Below are 21,709 nucleotides of genomic sequence, written 5' to 3' on the forward strand. Positions count from 1 at the left end.
TGTGATCAGCTAAATTGTGTCATGTAAATATACATGTATATATGCTCATTTTGTCCACTTTTTCTCTCTTATTTCCTTTTTGCTGCAAAAAAAACTGTCTTCAGGTTCAAAGAGTAAGTAACAAGCCTTGTTTCGTTTTGCTTTTGTTGCTCACTGTGTGTATGGTTGTGTAAAAAGTACACTTTCACTTGTGTCCATTATTCATTATTTATCTAAAGATGGGCTGAATGTTGTGACAGTGTGACAAACTAAGCGTGTGCTCATTAATTCAACCTTTCTGAAATGCCGCTGACATAATGACACGAAACAACACTGACTCAACTTGTAGATTGCAAACTGAATGTGTAATTTGGCAGAACAGTTTCCCTTTACACAGAAAATCCAATAAAATTCTGAAGGAAAAGTAACCCAAAGCCATCCAGATACATATTTTCAGTCTGCCATATCATTTATCAAGTGTCCCATGGCTTAACTCCGTCTACAATTATCTATGTGCTACTGGTTCCGTGAAAATAACAAATGGCACAGATGGCAGTTTTAAATATAGAGGAACTTATCAAATCAAAGGTTTGAGATAAGTTTGAAACTTTACTTTCCCTTCATTATTTAAAACCTGATTGTGCATAACTTGCGTTGTCATGTTCAAAGCAGCATAAAGAAATGTTTTATATTTCCATAACATATAATGGTACTTTTAGTTTAACCAGTCTTTGCAAATATTACAGATGAAAACAACCACAGAGGCCCTTGGGGCAAATACCATTAGTTGTTTGCTAATTTAAATGTGAAAGAAACTGTCTTTGTTGTTGTCTGATTTTTTCTTTACATGTGTGTTTATAAGTTTTTCTGTCATATCTGTTGCGAGGGAGCTAAGATTGAAGATAATGACATGTGCATATTTTATTACTTTGCACAGGCGACAGGCAGAATGTGCCAAAACTGCTCGGATTCAGATGGCTTTACCACCAGGAGGGAAAGCCGCTCCAGCAGCTGCCCCCAGTGCTAACCTCTATGAAGAGCTGGGTGACAGTAGCATGTGAGTCATGTCCCATTGCTATTTATCTCTCATCCTGCACATCCTAATAATTCCCACGGTCAGCAGGTACAGGACATAGTAAGTAGGTTTTATTCCTTGTTGTTCAGGAGAAGGGCTTGAATGCGTACCTTCATATTTTTCTGCTTTTTTTCAAAGCAACAGTTTGAGATCCCAAAAACAGTCATCACTTCTAAATGAATACTGGCTCCTATGGATGTTGACTCATATATCTCCTTGCTTCTTTTGACATATTAGTAGCTGTTTCCAGTGACTTTTTTTTTCTTCCTTTTTTTCTAAATGGAAGATGAATTCAGTCTGCAATTTCACCCTTTGCTGCAGAGCAGCTGGTGGTTACACTTCAACCTATATGTGTGTGTTTCTAATTTGAATGTGTATGCATTTTTGCAAGTCCCTACCTCAAGGTAGGAATGTGTTTCAGTTTATAAATTGCTTTGGTTGATACCAACAGTATGTGAAGAGTCCCCATAAAATATGTCCAAAGTATTTTACACACGGTGCAATGAAATTTCACCTTTAATATGAAAAACTGTCTTTAGTCTGTATAGAAATGTTAATGCCCGCTGATCAAAGGAGTATGAATTGAAACCTTGCCATGCCCTGAGGGTTTAAGATATTTTGATTGACAGTATATTATAACAAAACTGGCACAGTTGCAAAAGCTGTTTGAAAAGGAAAATGGCAAATCAATGTCAAGCTGTATCGAGCACAACAGATGTTATCCAACAGGACGTAACAAGCAGCTTTTTATTCAGTTGCAGCACAAACTCTGTCATTCTCCCTCTTATTTGCATTGTAGGCAGACTGCCATTTATTAGTGGTTCATTTTCCAACCTGTTACAGAAGTAAGAGGAGCTGATTTCAAACACTTGCACTTAAATTACTATAAAACTTCTTTAAAGGGATGTTATATTGCGTACAAACAGTTGCATTTAAATGACTTCAAAACTTTCTTTGCTGAAAGTTACATTGTGTGTGTGTGTGTGTGTGTGTGTGTGTGTGTGTGTGTGTGTGTGTGTGTGTGTGTGTGTGTGTGTGTTAGTATGGCACAGCTCAGAATGCAGAAATTTGGTACACTTTGCACCGACACTTCATTGTTGTGTCCTCATTTCTCATCAATTCTTTTGACATTTGTCTTTTAGTCCTCTTACCATCTGTGTGTTTTTATCTTTCCATCATTTTTATTCCCTTGTCTCTCTGGATTCAGACTGCAGTAAGTAATCATGCCATATGAGGTCCATGTAAATGAATAATATTGTGTGTAAATATCACCCAACAGCTGCACCTCGGTTTTCTCTCCTGCTTTTTGCTCAACATATGTTGGCCACATATAGCTGTGTTTTGGTCTGAGTGATGTAAATGCTGAAATTTACTCTTATATTAGCGTAAAAAGACTTTGTAAACCACTGTGAAGAACTGTGAAGAACTCTAAAAGGGTAGCAGTTAGAAGGGTGTTAAGTTTGGCCATTTTTTTAGATCTTTGCACACCAAGTATTTGTGAAATGACATTTAAACAAATTCAGAATAAGTATGTCATCACCTCAGTCATCGTTGTACACTGATGCCAAAACCCTTGTCTATCATTAATATTGTTAAAAGCAGTTTTGATTTTCTGCCTGTTTGCATAATTAAATCCCTCGAAGTTCAGAGCAAACATGCATTTAAATTTAAATTTTTCAAAATAAAATTTTATGGATAAAATGCACCTAAGACTGTGACAACTATTTAGAATACTTGGTTAAATGGATTGTAATAGTCTAATATTTAATGAGTTGTTTCAGTGATGGGCAGACGGTTGTGCATGAATGTGATGAAATTACCACCTTCATTGAATATACTCATATTTCAATTAACTTTGAACTGAAGGCAAAGCATTTGTAAATAAAGTCACTGTCGACACTATCACCAGCGCTGCAGTCACTTCATGCTGCATTATCCAGCATGCATTGCACACTTTACCATCACAAATCTGCAACACTCCCCATTTACATCTGTGCAGTTTCACTCTGAAATGGCAAGTGGAGATGAAAGCAGAAGACCTCCAGACGCAGCGTGCACATCATACACTTCATGTTCTTATGACATACTGGAATTTTACATACTGTCTGCAAAAGATTCAGACAGTAAAAATCTAGTTTTTCTATGCAATTATGTGTGCCTGCACTTAAGAAACAGGTTAGAACATCAGTATCCTTGACCTCAAATATGTAGTAACATGTTGAATTGATGCATCCATCCAGTTTGAGAAATATATCTGCAAGTCCTTGCCATTAAAAGAAAGAAGAAGAAAAGACTAAAAACCCTTTGCAAATAACCCCAAAAGACACAGATTGCACTGCCTGGAGCCATCAAGGGTTTGACTTCCATGCAACAGGCTAGTTGATTAGTTACAAGTTTCTCATGTTCAGTCTTTTGTTCTCAGTTCTGTCTTAACCCTTTACTGGTCAAAGCACACTTCATTCGACATAAATAAAAATTTCTCTGCATTCTAAATCATGAAACTGTAGAACCACTCTAGGTTCTCCACACCAATCGTCAAAAATGAACCAGCAGTGATTTCATTTAGATCTACAGATTTAATCTAATCAAATTAACTTTCCTGAGCACGTACTGTCTATATAACTTTAGTCATTTTATAAAAATATATACAAGTTTTCAAGTCTTGTAATATCTACCAACAAATTATTTTAACATTTTAGTATTTTAATGTTTCTTGCCCACTTTTATGAAAGACCTTTTAATTCTCACCACTTTAAATGCCAGGACCTGGGTTTTTTCAGAATCCTTTTTTTATGCTTCAGCTGTCCTTCCCATGAGCACCGGTGGTTTGAGACCTGCAGCACGCCTGTTATCTTCTTTCTCAAATTATTTTTACACTTTTTTCTATGGTTGAAAAGTCTAATTTCCAAGTATTTCAATAATAATGCTAATATTAATTATATAAAATAATAATAATTGATTAGATTCATTAAGTGTGAAACAACTAAAATTAACTTTACTTTGAACTAGTTCAAAATTGAAATGGTGAGCTGAATGACTTGAAATCTGAACTGGTTCACACGCATGAACTTGCACAACACTGTCAGCAGCACATTAAAGTGTAAAACTTATTTAGGTTCAGATGAAAACAATCTGTGTAACTGCAGCTATTTTGTCAGGTACCGGTTGCTCTTCTCGACCTGATTTAGCGTAATATTTTAAACATCTACTACTACAATATGCATAAAATGCATCAGGCTCAGGCTTCTGTCTCTTTGCAGTATAAATATATTAAAAATATTAAAGGAAAAATACAAACTTGGTGTGCAAACATCTTCAGTATAACTTGCTTCTGTGCTGTCAGGAAAAGCATAGCTCCCTTTGTTCAGAGGTAGCACACATAAAAAAAGATCTCTATAGATGTCACCCTTTTCATTTGACTAGTTTCTCCTTTTGTGTTGTGCCCTTCGTATTCTCACATCTTTTCACATCCCTCTGTGTTGTGACTGATTGTACTAGTGCATAAGAATGGACTTGTTTCATCTGTACAAAACTTACAAAACACTTATATTATTCTCATGAGCTTTGTAATTTTACTGTTTTTACAGTCATTTAATTGCACATTTTTCTGTCTAAGATTAGAAGGTTTTGAAGAGTCTGTCATTTTATTTTCCTCAAAGAGGTGTTTTTTTCTCCACGCTGAAAACTCTTAAAACCCAGCAGAGAAACTAGTACTTTCACTGCTTAAAGAAAGAAAGTAAGGAAGCAATGCTTTTTTTCTAAGAATTAACTAAGCAAATGTTGAATGAGTTCCACTGGCCCACATACACGGAATGGTGAGCTTTTTTTTTTTTTTTTTTTTTTATCAGTTGATACTTTTTCTTCTCGGATACCACAAACATTTCTCTAAGATGACTTGGATTCATAAGGATCAAACTGTGAAGGATCTAACACCTTGGCTTATTTAGAAAATATGGGATATTTGTGAGAATATGTGAAGTTCTCAGACTCTCCAAGCTTTAATAAATGATCTTTGAGAAAGATTAGTGCAACTTTGAAAATAAATTTCTATGGCAACATTGGATGAGCTGATCAAAATGATGGCATGGTAAATATGTGCCATGCAATTAAAGCTAAATTTGATCCAACAATATGTTTGCCATGTTGGACTTAATCTGTACAGGCAATGTATTTTCCCTATGAAATATGCAAAAAAAATATTAAGTGTTCCTGTTAAGGTCAGTCACCAAACAGAGGGTGGTAAAAAGAAAAACATAGAATTACACTGTTGCTTCTGCATCCTTTTTTTTTTTTTTCTTTGCTTCGCTGAACCCTAAACCATCTATTGTCATCTGTTTCAAGTCTTCTTTCTTCTTTACCTCCATCTTTCACCGGGATAGGGCTAAAAAGTTGGTCATTGAAGAGGCCGACCGCCAGAGGATTCTTAGCTCCTTTGCCCGTCGTGCCATTGCAGCCCGTAGCAACGGAGCATTGCCCGTCAACTTACCCAAGTCCGAGAGCAACGTGACCCTTCTCTCTGATGGCAATCCGCTCACCACCCACAACCCTGTCTACGATGGTAACAGTCCCATTGCCAGTCCGGACATCTTTGCAAGTGGGGACAGTCCGTCTGGAAAGTGGTTCTCCTTTTCTCCCTCCCACTCAGCAGGTTCAGGCTGCACGTGGTCAATGCCTGCTCGCATTCATGGAGGGCTGCAAGACTACGAAATGCCAAGAAGACAAGGTCTTATAGACCAAGCCGACTGGGAGCTGAAAATACTCCAAGCAGCTATGAGAAGCAAGGAAAGGCCGAAGAGTTCGGATATGCTTCATCGGAGTGACAGCTTGGAGAATAAATTGTCAGTTCGTGAGCAGGCCAGGCAGTTTGAGCAACAAGCCTTCCAAGAACAAACCTTCAAACAGAACAGGGAGTCTCATGGCTCAATCTCTTCCATCCTTGTCAGGGATATGGAGAGTGATGATATGTTGGAGCTGTCTTCAGAAGCGCTTCTTTCCATCATGGATTACCCAAATAGCCCGATTTCTGTGGGCAGAGATATACCCCCCAGTATTATCATCAGTCAGTCAAACGAATTGTGGCCATCTTCCAATCAGAAACCTACACCACCTGTTCTGAGAAAGTTCAGCTCAAGCATCTCCAGCTACATGACAGTGCAGCCTTGCCAGATCACGGTAGAGATCATACCAGACCCACCAGAAAATCCCCCACCTCCGCCTCCTCTTCCTTCAAAGCCATGTCCTCCATCTCCACTTACATCTCCCCCATCATCTTCTCCCTCAACTCCTCCTTCTGCTCCTCCTTCACCCCTTTACCTTCATAAACACTCTACCCCTCCATCCTCTCCTCCACACTCCAATAAGCCTATTCCTCCTCCACCCCCACCACCACTTCCTCCTGTCTCACCTGCTCGTGATCAGCCGCGTCCAGTTGTCCAGTTTGTCCCAACTGTTCTACCACCAGTGTCATCTCTTCGTCCTGTCTCAGAGCGAAAACACCCACCTCGTCTTACCCCATCGGAAACTGACGTTGGGAGTAAGAAGGAGCTTAAAGGGATCCTAAAAAACATCCAGAATCTAGCTGACATAGAAAGATCCGTTGCCAACCTCTACAGTCAAGTAGACAAAAATTGCAAGGTGCCCAAGTTTAACAAGAAGCAGCACATGACCGAGGAATCAGAGAGTGGGAACAAACCCCAAAGCTTTGATTCGGGTGATGAGCTGAGTGGGCCAGATACAACTGACTCCAGCTCTGAAGTCCAAATCGATTTTACAAGGATAAACTCTGCTGAAAACAGAGGAAGTCAAGAAAACATAGCAGAAGCGGTTCAGCAGATATGCCAACTGAACTCGGACATTTCAAACACAGAAGAGCTCAGTGAACTCTCTTCTTCTCAGTCTACAGTTTTGTGACTTCTTGTTTTCATAACCTTTTATTTCCATCTCTACATTCTCATGCCTGTTTTTATTCTGTTTCCACTGTTTACATTTTGCACAATTAGCAGTATTTTGTATAAATTCTAGTCATGTCGAACAAATTTACTGAGATTATTAGAAGAACAAATGTTTTGTTACGGTTTTTTACTTAATACTTTGTGTGGAAATTAGGCTGAAATTTGTTCAAGTTTGCCACTATCCTCGTAGGCTTGCATTAGAACATAAAAGAAATATGAATATTCCCTATGAGTTCCGCTTACTTTATTTACTCATTTTAATTATCTTAACATCATTTCTGTGGGTGTTTCATATTCCCCAGGGTTCACAGATTAATGAGGTTATCGTGTGTGTGTGTGTGTGTGTGTCATTTCACTTTATTAGCTTTGTATTGAAATTTCACAGCCAAAACTATTTTAATTTAATGATACTGAATGCCAGTATTGGAAACTCACACAGCTCCAAGGCCCATTTCTTGCTGTTTGTACGTTGACGATTCAGAATTCTCTTTTTTTTTTTTTACTCCTACATTGACAGGTAGGATGCTATTCCTTCCTTCAAATTCTATTATGTATATGTCAAGAAATTAAAAAAATCTTTTTTTCCCCAAAACAAAAGAAAAATAGCTAGTTCTCCTCAGGACATATTGTGTAAAATAGCCTTCTGCAAATTGAGCAAGGGTATTTTATGATTAAATATATTTACAAAGATGCTGCTGTCAATTAAACTTATTTTGTTTTGTTGCTCGTGTTTTTAACTGAAATATATACATAATAACTGAATTAAATGTGTTTAAATTGCATTCATGATAATGCATCTTAAATAGTGAACAGATCATACAAATATATAAATGAATTACTTTAAATGTTGTAGGATTTTCTAAAAAGAGTCAACAGGTGGCATTTATTAAAGAGATGTTACTATAATAACCGTAATATTATGGCTCATTATATTTGTAGTCATTATGACAAGATATACCAAGCATGTCTGTGGAAAACTAAATACCCAGCAGGCTCTTGTTGAATTAAGAGAACTGACCCCCATGAAACCTGTCTTTTTACACCTCTCCAGAGATCTTCTCAGCATGATGAAGTAGTCACTGTGATGTTCGTCTACAGTGAAAAAGGCTAATTAGAGAACCGATCAATCGTTAACCAAGGCTGCTGCCTGTGGGACTGTCAGCTACTCTTACCTTTTTCCTTTCCTCCAACATCATTCTGACCCTCTGTCTGTCTGTCTATGTTTCTCTCACTTACTTACTAACCCCCTCCCCCTAGTTAGTTAGAAAGCTTTCCAATCCTTGACCTGTTCTTGTTAAGCTTTACTTGTGGTTGTCAAGACACACTATTAATGTCTTTTGGTTTGTTTCAGTGCAATTTCTCTCTTGCTCCCTTTTCTTTTCCTGCATTCAAGTTTTTTCACTCTCTCCTCTCTATTTTTCAGCTACCTATGCCTCATGTTTTTATTTTACTCTCCATGCCCTAAGGCAAATGGACTTAGCATACCTCACATCCAGAGCAAAGTCATGTTTGATTCATCACATTTTCCCCCCGATGAGCAGATTGAAGGTTGGCTAATTTTGTATTCCATGTTCACTGCATGGGGTAATGTCTTTTGTAAAAAGGCTAGCAGTTCACATGCTGTTCCTATCAACACGAAGAATGGCAAACCACAAGTTTCTTAATTTTCCATTTTTATAATTGGTTTTATTAAATTCCTTTGTGTCCTCGCTGATGATTCAGAAAAGTTGCATGCAAAAGAAAACAAACATAAGGGAAATGTCTCAAATGGAAAACTAAAGTGACTGGGATTGAAAAAGTGGTAAACTTATCATTAACACGGCAACCTCGTCTTATACCAAATGCAGTTTTATGTATTTAGTTTAGATTGAACACGTGTTCTAGCCCTAACATTGTGACATTATCCAGAGACAACACAGAAGACTGCATTTGTTCTTTGTGAAAACTGTATAGAATCCATATAATGTGTGAACTCATCTTTTCAAGAAACATGTTACTTTCTGGACAGCTAATAAATTTTAAAGGCTTTTTTTCATTGCTTATAAGATATTTACATAACTGGCAGTTTAGTATGGACAGAAATATATCCCTCTTTGACACATCCAAGCTCTGTCCCTTGTATCTTTGTGCTATGCTTAACAGACATGTGACTATGATAGATATGATAGTACCAGGTTTTTTCTTTTTTTTTTTTTTTTTTTTTTTGCAAAGTTTTTGTCAGGCTTTAAGATGCCTTTATGTACTGTTCCTGTTTGCTCAAGCGCAATCAGAACAACTAACAGAAATTCAACAGTCTGTTTTTTTTATCAGGCTTGCACATAAAGCTAACTCAATAGCCAACATCCTGCCTGCAGCTATTTACAGTTCCTTTTCCTATTTCAAAGATCTGCCAGTTCATGCATACACTCAGTTGGTTCAACGGTTACACACATTATGTCTTACATCTTCTGTCTCACATCTATTTCCCGTCAAACAGCTGAAGTTAAGTTATTTTCAACATTTATGAACTCCCCATGTCTGTGGAACAAGAGTTATGCCCAAAGTTTGTGTTCACAGTAGTTCAGCACCAAACCGCCAGTTTCTGGGGGAGGGTCTAATATTCTCACAATGATCGTTGCAATTTTTACTGATGGCTTTGCATCAATCTAAAACGAAACATTAGTCAACATTCATTTTCAACAAGTAGATGTAAACTTAGTTATAATGATTAGTGAGAAAGCTTTCTCAATTTCAAAATAAAAAATAAAAAATTCTCCTTTTTATGCTGTAATCAGTGTGTAAAAGTGGTAATCAGAATAAACATTACCCAGTTGTCACAGATAATGTACATTAGGGTATTTAGACTTTGTCTTGCTTTGATTCTAAGGCATCAAAATCCTGTTATACAGTACTTGATCACGTTTCCCACTAAATCCCCTTTAGTGTGAACTTCCTATGGCTACTGTCCACTACCCCATTTTTCTTGTTGTCGCATGAAGTAGCAGCGGCCAGCAGGCAAGCCAACAGGTCATCCATCAGATTCCACTACCAACATCCATTCTGCCTGGGAGGTGTGGCATATGGCTCTACCCTGTCCCCTGGACTCTGCCTGTAATAACAGATTACAGCTCTCCAGAGGAATGTCACATCATTGCTTGGCCATATATCCATGTGTGTGAAAGTTACCATCATTTATGGCCCCAGACAAGTAACAGTTGTATACTTGTAAAACTGGAGGTTTTCAGCTTCTCCATTAGTGCCTGTTTCTCAGTGATTTGTACTAAAAGCACTGCAGAGGCACCCTTGTCCTCAGGAACAGATCTGGGATGATTAGGCTTGATAGAATTGAATTTCTCAGATTTATGCACTTAACTTTAGCAGTAAATGTTTTAGTAAGCATATGGCGACATGATAAAGACAATTTAATTAAGTCAAGACATGCTGTCCCTTAATTGTGAGGTCTGACAGTGATTTATCTCAACATGACTTTTTTCCCATTTTTATTCTTACTGGCTTCTTTGATGTTAGCATGTATTACATCTTTACTCCTTTCCATTCGGATGAGATAACAGGGGGAGAAAACAGCCTACACCAGTGTGATAAGTTTGCAACCTTAGGCCTTCTTTTGAAAACCGAACAATATCTGCACATTCCTGTTTGTGATTTAGCACATGAAAACGCACAGTAAGTAAAGCTGCTGTTTCCTTCCTGGTCAGCAGAACGTAGACACATTAGTCCTGTAGCCTTAGCATTGCATTCATCTAAAAGCACTTGAAATGTTACCGTCTGTCCACGCTCATTATCTGTCTTATTTCTTCCTTTCTGCAACACACAGGAGGCGAGGCTACGGCAGACAGGTAAGCAGTCTTGTTGTGATGTTTTAATGTTGCTGTTGTGCTGACACATTTTGTCACTGAGGGCAACTTGGAGCCGTTTTACATCCTATTATTCTTATCTTCAGCTGACTTGATGGAAAATGTTGAATTAGATTAAGATGAGATCAGAGTGGAACAACTTGTAACACTTACGTTCCCTTTTAGGTTTCATTTGTTTTTCTTTTCCTTCTCCGTAGTTCATGTGAAAGAACAGATAAGCGCTTGAATGAGTTTTGCTGTTCTGTAGTAAAAATGTAAAGGTCCTTACAAAATCTCGACGCAAAATCTCCGTTTTTGTTGCAGTTTTAGCCCTCCATTGTTTAGTTAAAATCTTTCTTTCCTTGCTTTGTTTCCATCAATATTTTATCACCTTTCTCCTCCATGGTTTATAGCAAAGACTGAGCAGCAACCTTAAAGGGGAGCAGCATTTTCTGGCTTTTAATCAGAAATGAAATGGTGAAGTCCTTATGTGTTTGAGCCTTTCCTGATCATCCCTTCTTTCCATTACCTTGCCCCTCTTCTGTACTAATCTTTGGCAGCAACTGCTGAGGCCGTCTCTTCTAAGACCCGAGGTAGAAACACTCCTGCTTTTCTAATTCACAGGGATTCTCTGTATACTCACTCTGTATGCTGCTGATGTTCTTCTGCTGCTGTTTTTTTATCTGTGGAATGCTGAGTAATTTCTGTGTCTGGCTCTTTGAAATGCAGGAGCTCTCCATGGAATCAGGTATCGACCCAGGCCAGGACTACTACGCGCAGGACTACTATAATTATGACCAAGGGTGAGCATGCAGCCAGCTACTTGTCTCATTAGTTGGACTCTAATCCATGCAATTGATCCTCATCGGTTCATTTAAAGTTGAAAAAATATTGCATCATTCTCTATCATGACCTTGCCTTCCACCTCTTAGCACCAAGTTCCTTGGAAGATTGTTTTTTAAAAAGTTCAGAATAAATTTGCTCAGATTCATTCTCCAACTTCTGCATCGCACGCCATTAGGTTATTCCCTCCTCTATTCCAACCAAATGAGATCAATTATGCTGGCTTGACTCGGGCACCTGAGACTTTGAATATGTTTCTCATAGCTTAGTGGATGAGGGGAGGGGTGTTTTGGCTTGCCTGTTACATTGCCCATATGCTCTAAAGAGGAAAAACGTGCAACTCAGAGATGTAACAGCTGCAAAGAAATTGTTATTCATTAAACAGTCCTGCTCTGCAGCAGGTGACTTACAGCACTCTGGGAATTACATCACAAGTTTGTCAAAACTGTTAGAGGCTTCTGCATTTTACAGGCTTAGATCAGAGAAAGAAGATTAAACGTGTTCAAAACTATCCTCATGAAAGTTGAGTGTTGTAATTTCCTGTTAGTCATTAGCTTACTTTACAAGTCACTTGTGCTAATTCTAATCACTGTGTCTGAATCACTCTGGTCTTCATTTGCAAAGAGTTCGTAATTATATTTTTAATTATATGTCACAGTGTTTATAGGAAAAGCTACTACAGCCAATGAGTGTACCATCCCCAATTACTCTCAGCCTTTTGATCTGTTTGTGTTTATGATAACTGGCACACTTACTCAGTGGTTAAGCGTTTAATCCAGCAATCAGCAGACCACATGGACCACATGGCGGACAAATGTTCGTAAAGTAGCACAGATTAGTTGCCCTGGTCTCTTTCTTCCAGGTGCCTCTCTAACATGAGGGATTTAATTTCTTGAATGTAATCCATATATTATTGCAGTAACTTTACATCAGCTGTTCTACTGCAGAAATACCAGGAAATGGTAACAGTTCAGATTTTATTTGAACTCTTTTACTGTAGTGAAATGCCATAGCAACAGAAAATCGAGACAGAAGCAGATAATCAGGAACCTTTTTTGGTACTGCTGTAAGCTCTTGACATCCAACTATAAATTTGGTACTTTACTGTCAATTAGAACTTACATGAAGACTTGGGGCCTTTTTATCCCCCTGCAAATATAACTTTCACTTAACTGTTGTGAAACTTACTTAAATCAGCAAGTTTTTATTGTTTAAGCAAAAATTTTAGTGAAAATAAAACTATATACAGAAGTCAATTAAACTTGTGCTATGTCAGCAGAGTGTAGTAATGAGAATTTCCATCTTTTATTGTTATTTCTGGATTATTTATTTTGCATATCTGAAACCGTGGAAACATAGATCTCCTCTCCTCCTGTCGTTTTCATTTTATAAGGTGCAAAATAAAGCCATGCACCCAGGCAGATAATAGTTGGTCGGATAGACTGTTTCATTTAATGCTCCCATGATAATGTGGTACAATATTGCCTGGGAAGCTTTGGAATTAAAAATTCAGCATGCGGCAGAGGAGTTTTGCTATCTGGTTTAATTCTACAGATTAAACAGCCATTTGACATTACTTAATTCAACACAGGCTCTCATCCTAGCATGTGTTTTTCTTTCTTTTAATGTATTAAACATCTGACAAACATTGGCAAATTCACTCTGATGTGTATTTTTTAAAAGCTTTTCATTCAGTGCTGTTTCTTTGATTTTTTTTTCTCTGTTGTTTTTTTTTTTTTTTTACCTCTCCATCATGTTCTTTATAAATTGAAAAATAATTTCTTATAAGTGCAGCAAATCACCAAAGCAGTGACTGTGTACCTGAACGAAATGTCCCTAAATAAACAAAAAAATAAATAAATATATAAATAAAGTGGACTAAAAGCTGAAATAAATGGGACCAACGTGATCCAATTATCTAGCATAAAATGAAGATGTAGGAGAAGGAAATAAGACAAATGAAGAGAACTACAAAAATGTGTGTTATTGTGACAGGACACATTTTACTGCCAGGCGCTAAATCAGTATTAATCCTCTTAGAATAGTTAGATCCATGTGTAGGTAAATAAAGCGTACACATTGACTGCATTGATGTTGCTATTCTTATCTCCATAGCAGATTGTCAATGTCACTTCCTCCCACACCGAATCTTCAGCCTTATTATGCTTTATGATCAAAGCCTACAATGACTGAATGTCTTTGATTTTTTTTTTTCAGTAATACATTTTTTATGGGATTGTTGTTATGGTCTAATTGGATGTTTTTGTTGATGTTAATTACTAGTAGTTCAGTGGATGTAATCCTAAACATCATTTTATGTTGAGTATTTTGTTTGAATCTGTTTCCTAGGTATGACTTTCCTCAGTATGGCAGTCGTAGGAGGCTGATACCTCCCATGTATGATGAATATGGAGAAGTGATCATGGAGGATGATGGGTATTACTACAGTCCACATGTCCCCGAGGTAATACCCTTCCATGAATATGAATTTTATAGTTACAGTTATACTGGCATAATATCCACTGCCATCCTCACAGGCTGTGAATGTTCAGTGTTTTTATTGAAACAGCAATGTGAAGCTTGTGTAACACTCCAGTATTGTGGCTTTGTCATCACAAAAGGTTACTCAATAAAATATGACTGTCTTAGGGCCGAGGCAGAGGCCGTGGTGGCATGCGAGGCAGAGGTCCACCGAAGAGGGTTGCATTTAGGGACGTGCCACCAGAGGATGAAATTGAACAAGCTGAGCCAGCAGAGGAAGGTGAGCCTTCTAAGGCTGCCAAGAGGCTGAAGTCTGTCATGAAACTCAGCAAACTCCTGGCAGCCAGCAAGGGAGGAGAAGAACCATCTGACACCGGTCCCTCTGGCCAGTCTCCATGGAAGAGAGCCAAGATGCTCAAGATGTTTGGCGGTGGTAAGAAGGACAAGGATTACGCCAAACTGATGTCAGCCCGCCGTATTGACAGCCAAGAGAGTCTGACCGACAGGCCAACACCTTTGGGACCAATAGACAGCAAGTCTGACGCCCGCAGTAGGCTTAGCAAAGTTTTAAAAAGAATCAACTTAGGTAACAAGTTGCAGGTCAGGAGGAAGTCGCAGAGTAGTGTGAGTCATGGCTCAGCCACAGGCAGCGAGAGAGACGAGGAGGCCTCACAAGCAGCCAGTGAGGATGAAAGAAGATCTAAAGTATCTATTAGCGTGACTGAAAGTGAGCCAGAAGCAGGTGCAAGTGGAAGCAGTAAGGAGAAAGGCTCTGATGAGGAATCTTCAGAGAAAAGCAGTGTTGACAGAGATCATCTTAAAGTAGATTTAGACAGGGATGATACCAATGAAAGTACTGTCGATTCAGAGGAAGAGCCAGATGAGGAGCCCGGGGATTCTGATGAGGAGAGCAAGTCGAAATCAGAAGGAGAGGAAACAGAGAAGGAATCTGTTAGTGACAAAGAATCCGGAAGTGAAAAAGAGTCCGAATCGGAAAAAGAATCGGAATCAGAGAAGTCGTCGGCTACGGAGAAAGAGTCGGACACTGAGAAAGAGTCCGATTCTGAGGACGAGTCCGATGCTGAGGACGAGTCCAAATCTGAGAGAGACACAGAATCAGGAACAGGCTCAGCAACGGAAAAAGAAACAAGCACAGAAAAGGGTTCGGCAACAGAGAGAGATTCTGATGAAGAGTCTGAGGAGGAAGAGGCTTCAGGCAGCTCAAGAGAAAGTGGATCCTCTGCACGCTCTTCCATGAGATCATCGGCCACTGAGGGCAGCAAGGGGAGCAGTGCTTCTGGTGGAAGCGGAAGTGGGAGTGGGAGTGGGAGTGTTAGCAGAGGAAGCGAGAGTGTCAGTGGGAGTGCTAGCAGTGCTGCATCAGTATCTGGCTCAAGTGTTAGGTCATCACAGAAAACTAGCTCATCAAGAAGAACTTCAGAAAAATCCAGCGAAGAACTGAGCGAGGCAGAGTCTGGGACAGGAACAGCCAGTGAGGCGGAGTCTGGGTCCGGGTCTGAGTCCGGGTCAGGAACTGAAGGCTCTTCATCCCGTGGCTCCAGCAAAAGAAAGATGTCTGGCTCAGAAATCAGCGAGAGGTCTCTATCTGGCAGTGAGATGACAGACCAGAGTTCCTTGGGGAACAGGGGAAGTTCAGCTGCTTCCCGCTCCACTAGTGGGAGTCGACGCTCCCAAAAGTCGCTCCTCAGCCGAGGTTCTGAGGATACAATCACAGAGGAGAGTGAAGAGGAGGAAGAATCTGAGTCTGCCGATGAAAGCAAAGAGTCCGGTAGTGAGGTGAGCAATGAATCGTCGTCTAGGAGGTCCAGTGTGGCCTCGGCAGACCCTGGACCCTCTTCCCCCTACAGTGGTCCTTCTTACAGCGCTGAGATTAGAAGCACCTCTGAGGAGACATACGGAGGACTCTCCCCTATTACTGAAGTGGACGAGGATGCCATCTCCTCTGACAAATCTTCAGTCAGTGGCTCTGGATCAGGGGCCGGCACTGCATCAAAAGGCTCAGAGGAAACCGAAGAAACATCAGATGCTGATTCAGAGTCTGAAGGGAGCTCAACAGCCTTCTAGAAAGAAATATTGCCCCCATGTGAAGTAAGAGTGAATAAAATCAATTACCTTTGCATGGGAGTGAAGAAATATTGCTTGCCTCTACAGGGTGTTTCAAACGTCCACTTTTTCTCATTTCTCCTTAGCAAGGAAAACCCTTCGTGGTTTTCTGCTGCAAATTATCTGAATCTCACTCCTTCTCTTGAAGTACTTGTTTGAGTTATTCTTCTTTATAATGTTTTTGTGTGTTTTTTTTATCCTTTTGAATTTTTGTATTGCATTTAAGTCCTGTTTCTACTGTAAAATTTTGCATGTTGCATCACTGTCTTCCTTCTTAGCTTTTGATGCTTTACAAAATGAAATTGCTTCTCACAGCTGAGTAAAACATGATTCATTGTCATTTTGTGTAAGTATTCTCTGACATTAACACAGCATTTCTTAACTAGTCCAGTCAAAGTTCTGTGTTATTATTTACTTCGCTGCATTAGGGGAATTTTAATTTCTTTTAATAAGGGTTTTATGAGTCATTTTCATTCTAACTGTAATGGTTTGGGTATGGAGAAGCAGGCCAAAGGACTGTCAAAGCATTTTTCACTTGGACAGCAACAAAATAAATCTGTCGCCTAAAAAGAAATCAGTTTAGGTATTTGCTGCATTTAAAACAATTTCAGCTCTTTGCTATGAGACGGCCATCTCTGACAGGAAAGTGGAGCAGTTATATCCATTTAGCCTGCCACTAGAATCCTTTTCCAATGACAGTAATTTAACTTCGCAGAAGACAGCTGGTCTACAGATGCCTTAGTTTGACTGGTTTGTATTTTAGCGCGAAAGCAGCTCATTGATTTCTTTTTGTAGCAACAACACGTTTTCCTTCACAACCAAGAACTCCAACAGTCCTCTTAGTGAAATAAACTTTTATCTTCATGCATCAATATCAGCTAAATTTGATATTTTCGTTAATTTATCAGAAGAATCTGTGGCAAACATTTTGAAATGCTGCAATAAAGAAAATGCAAGGTTGTAAAATTGCAAATCTTGTTTTTGGAGCTAATTGATGAGACTGTTTCACAGGTATGTGTTGTTTAGGTTACATAAGACTGCACTGAGTTAAGACTTAAAAAGTAGAAAGCTGAGGGGTCACTAGCCAGAAAATAACCTTCAAGGAAAATATAGATAGCAATAAACCTCTTTGCAAAGAACAAGACCTTAAATCGGACTGAAAATTAGAATTTTACCAAGTGCCTGAAGTGTTGCAAGTTCCTAGTATTCCTAGTGGGTTTTTTTTTTTTGTTTGTTTGTTTTTAATGGCTTGTGGATGGTGGATGATATCTTACTAAATATCCATATAATGATACTGACTTATTTACCCTGTCCTCCTCAGCCTGGCAAAAAGAAGCGGATTAAACTTGTGGTAGATCGGGAGAATGAGACCACCTCCACAGGAGAGGAGAGCACCACAGAGAACCAACGGAACAGACTCCCCAACAGTCACAATAACATCAATGGGAGCGTCTACCTATCACAAAATGGTACTATCGTCCGAACTAGGCGGCCGCCCCATCTAAACAACCTGAAAATGGGCTCTCCATGCCGGCTGAGTAAGCATTTCAAAAAACTTGACAAGTTAGGTGTGACCCATGAAGAACCTCCTCCTGGTGTGAGCACTGACGGTTCGGAAAACAACACAGAAAATGGAATAGGTACATGCGTTCCCTCTAACAAGGATGTAAATCTCAACACTCTGTCCTCGTGTGGCTCATTGGGGTCCACCATTACAAATCTAAAAGGTTTCGGGTCCAAAACCAATATTGCCAAGGCCATGGTGGACAGAAACAGCTCTTGTGTCATTGAGGAGCAAGAGACTTCTGTGGACAACCACAAGAACAGCAGGGAAACGCTGGAGTCACACAGTGACCATACATTATCAGATGAGGAGGAATTGTGGATGGGACCTTGGAACAGCCTGCACATACCAATGACAAAACTTTGACTGGCCATGCACAAAAGCAAACTCCTGTTTGTTGAATTCCTTTTTTCCCTTTATTTTTTTTTTCTTTTGCTAAGAAGGAAACATGTTAAAATGTGTGCCTCAGCTTGGAAAGCTCAGATTCCTGACATGTGATTGCACTTATATTCATGTTTTATTTAATAATGGTCACTTAAAGCTTACTTCCACACAGCATTTACCACCAACAGGGCAATAGCAGGTAAAAATATGAGGCAAACAGGCAGCGAGTGCCTCAGTGAAATGGAGCATTTTATGTGAACCATGCTTGACTGTAATTTCAGCTTTTTATTGAACACATTCGATGGGCCTTTATTTTTAACTGTGATTTTACTTCTTTTTGTTTAAATCCTGCAACAGATCAGAGATTGTCGTTCATTTCCCAATGCTTTTAATTATATTTACAGAGAAATTATGATCAGATCAAGAAATTGTGATTATACAGAATGGTCTATGATGAAGTCAAGAAAAAAATATTTTGCTAATAGTGTTTTATCTTCAGATTATTCAAATTGTCATTGATTATTTTATGCTGTGATCACAAAAAATGTTTTTAAAAAATTTATGAAAAATATAGTAAATTATTTTTGTCTATTTTGTATCTAGCAGAAAAGGAGAATATAACATATAACATTAAAGATATGAAACCCACCCGACTGTCATTGCTGTATTGCATCAGCGAAATATGACAGGATGATCAAATCCTGTGTTTTTTATATCAACATTTGTATCCACAGAATGTGATATTTCAAGTCCCTTTACATGATGCAGTATGACTCTGTTTTTCTCATAAGTATGAAAGAAATACCAAATATGGTATCACATTCAACAATAAAGCTGTAACCTATTTTACTGTGAATTGTGAATTATAATTACTGGAGTCCAACAGCTTCAAACGCAGCATGGGAGAGAATTAGGAAGCTGGATGATGGAAATGATTCTCCCACATCACTGTGTGCTTTTTTGTTATTAAAATGTACTCCTTAAATTTTCTAACAAAAAGTGAAAATGAAATGGTGCATTTGGAAGCTGCCGTGATCTCATTACAGTCAAGTCTCTGCACACGGATAGCTGTCACAACGAGGCCCTCACTGTGGAGTAGATTTTCAAGTTATGACAGGTCACCCACAATTGCTGTATGGAGAGTTGTGACATCTCTGAAAAGCTGTTAGAAGTGTGCCAGGAATTGTCACAACATAGCAGTATTGAGCACACTTGTCTCACACTCACCCCAAAACCTAACAAAAGAAGGGAACAGAAATTTATTAGCAATTATGCTTAAAAAATAAAGACAAATTGAAATTTTAAGAACAGTCTTGACTTGTTCATCAGTGACTCACATGCAGAATGACATTTATAAAAAGTGTGCTGCAGTCAGTCAAACCATGAGAATGCCAGTCAAATTCGCAGAGTACTTTATAGACTGATGTTCAGAAATAAGCAGGAGCTGAATGCCAGAGTGAACCTGCTTGAAAAGATTCTCAGAAAATAGGTCAGCAGGGAAACTTGTTCCCACTGCAACCTGCCTTAAATCCTACAAGTTCTAAACAGACCTGCTCAAAAGAGGGAAATCTTTAGTCAGACACAAATCCCCCCCCCAAAAAAAAGTTTTGGGTTTGAAGGACCAGATTTTTTTTAAATAACCAAGTATTTGAAAAAAAGAAAGAAAAACAAAACCTTCTTTAACGTTAGCCTTAGGATGGTTTTGAGTCTTTCTCTGTGGACGTGTGTGCGTGGATTTAGAGACTTAAAAGTCTCACGTGAAATAAAAATGAATGTACCTTTTTTTTTTTTTAAAAAAGCAACCTGGTTGAACATACAAATGTGGTTTATGCTGTTGAGTTGTAGAAGTTAAGCTGTGTCTTATTTATTATTTGCTTTTTACAAATTGGCTGCTTCCTGAACTTGCTTCCTGTTTGTTTTTTTGTTTTTTCTTTTCTCCAGGTGGATGTTTTACATAACATTCACATCAGTGAGCTGTCTGAGCAAATCATTTCTGGCAATGGTTAATGTGCACTGTTGCGGTTTTTCCTGCCATAGGTCTACTCCTTTACATCTATTTTTTATTCATTTTTCTTTATTCTCTGAAAGGCTTTTCTACGTATAAATATCGCATTTTAGTGCTGATGACAGCTAGTATGCCAAACCAGGATAGGGAGGGAGAATTAATCTTTAACAACTTTAAATTCCATCTGAAGTCGCAGAGGCAGCTGCCCTTTGCAGAGAAGCCGAGACCTCCCTCTCCCCAGACACTTTTGCCAGCTCATCCTGGAAGATCCTTAGGCGCCCCCAGGCCATCTGAGAGATGTAATCCTTCCAGTGTGTCCTTTTTCTTCTCCGAAGTCTCCTCCCAGAAGGATGTGCCTGGAACACCCCACCAGGGAGGCGTCCAGGAGGCATCCTAACCAGATAGCCAAGCCATCTCATCTGGCTCCTCTCGATGAAGAGGAGCAGCAACCCTAGTCTGAGCCCCTCCCAGATGAAATTTAAATTATTTATATTTTAATTTGTTTAAAAGTAATACTTGCCCAATCTGTGTGTTTACATGGGAGTTTTAATTCCTGTTCAGTTCCAAATAAAAGTTTATTCTGCTTTAAACTGATTTAAAAAAAAACGACCATGTAAACACTTAATTCCTCATGCTAATTTCTATTTGGATTTAAATTTAATTCCGATGTAAGTGGCTGGTTTATTCGCATTTTAATCCAGATCTATTTAATTCTTCTGTCCAGTAAAACTTAATTCCGCTCTAAGTTATTTCCGGTCGTTCTGCGCATGCTCGTTACCTTGTCCTGTCACAATGTTCGGTGGTCTATCTTTCTTCTTCTTCCCAGTTGCTGCAAAAAGTGAAGTAGTATGCTCGTGTTGAGCTGGTACTTCAAAATTGTAATAAAAATAGCGGCAAAACTGGTACTTATTATGTAGTTTTTACAAGTTCCAATTGAAAAGACGAGAAGCAGGGAGCCAACTGTGTTTATTTCCGGTATACGTCGTACATGACGTGCACCCTCTGTCCAATCAGAACTCTTCCCAACCCGCCGCACTAAAGAGGAATTAAGTGAGGACATGTTTCATGTAAACAATTATTAGGACTTATTATCTTCATGTAAGCGAATAAGTTAATTCTGAATTATTTAATTCAGAATTATTAATTCCGAATTAATAAACACCATGTAACCGTACCCACTGATTGCTGGAATAGGTTCTTTCCCAGTGACCCTCAACTGGAACAAGCGGTTAAGAAAATAGATGGATGAATGGATAAGTCATGGAACAAAAAATGTTAGCTTCTGTTAATTGTCCCTTATGCTCTGGTGTTCACTGGCTTCACTCTGCACAAGTTAGAGGTACATTTAAGCAGTGAACAGACAAAAACAAAAAGGATTTGAAGAAGAAACCTGTCTGTGCCTACATCTTTTCAAACACAAAGCAGCTTTCACTTCTTTGAAAACTGTTAATAAATTGGATTAGAGCAACC

General features: G+C 38.8%; 1 protein-coding gene across 1 annotated transcript in view; it reads left to right on the plus strand.

Moving 5' to 3' along the window:
• Positions 1 to 18,377, plus strand: part of LOC306762815 (protocadherin-15-like) — a gene marked incomplete at its 5' end in the record, with an annotated part of 165,886 nt that extends 147,509 nt beyond the window's left edge. The window contains 6 exons of the mRNA XM_079249435.1: positions 924 to 1,036; positions 10,820 to 10,841; positions 11,399 to 11,431; positions 11,568 to 11,641; positions 14,031 to 14,145; positions 17,608 to 18,377. Of these exons, the coding sequence (XP_079105561.1) occupies positions 924 to 1,036; positions 10,820 to 10,841; positions 11,399 to 11,431; positions 11,568 to 11,641; positions 14,031 to 14,145; positions 17,608 to 18,216 (966 nt within the window). The 3' untranslated portion in view covers positions 18,217 to 18,377. The remainder of the gene's footprint in view (positions 1 to 923; positions 1,037 to 10,819; positions 10,842 to 11,398; positions 11,432 to 11,567; positions 11,642 to 14,030; positions 14,146 to 17,607) is intronic.
• Between the last annotated feature and the right edge of the window lie 3,332 nt (positions 18,378 to 21,709).

The sequence above is a fragment of the Telmatherina bonti genome (genome assembly GCF_933228915.1).
Source record: "Telmatherina bonti genome assembly, chromosome: 11".
Lineage (NCBI taxonomy): Eukaryota > Metazoa > Chordata > Actinopteri > Atheriniformes > Telmatherinidae > Telmatherina > Telmatherina bonti.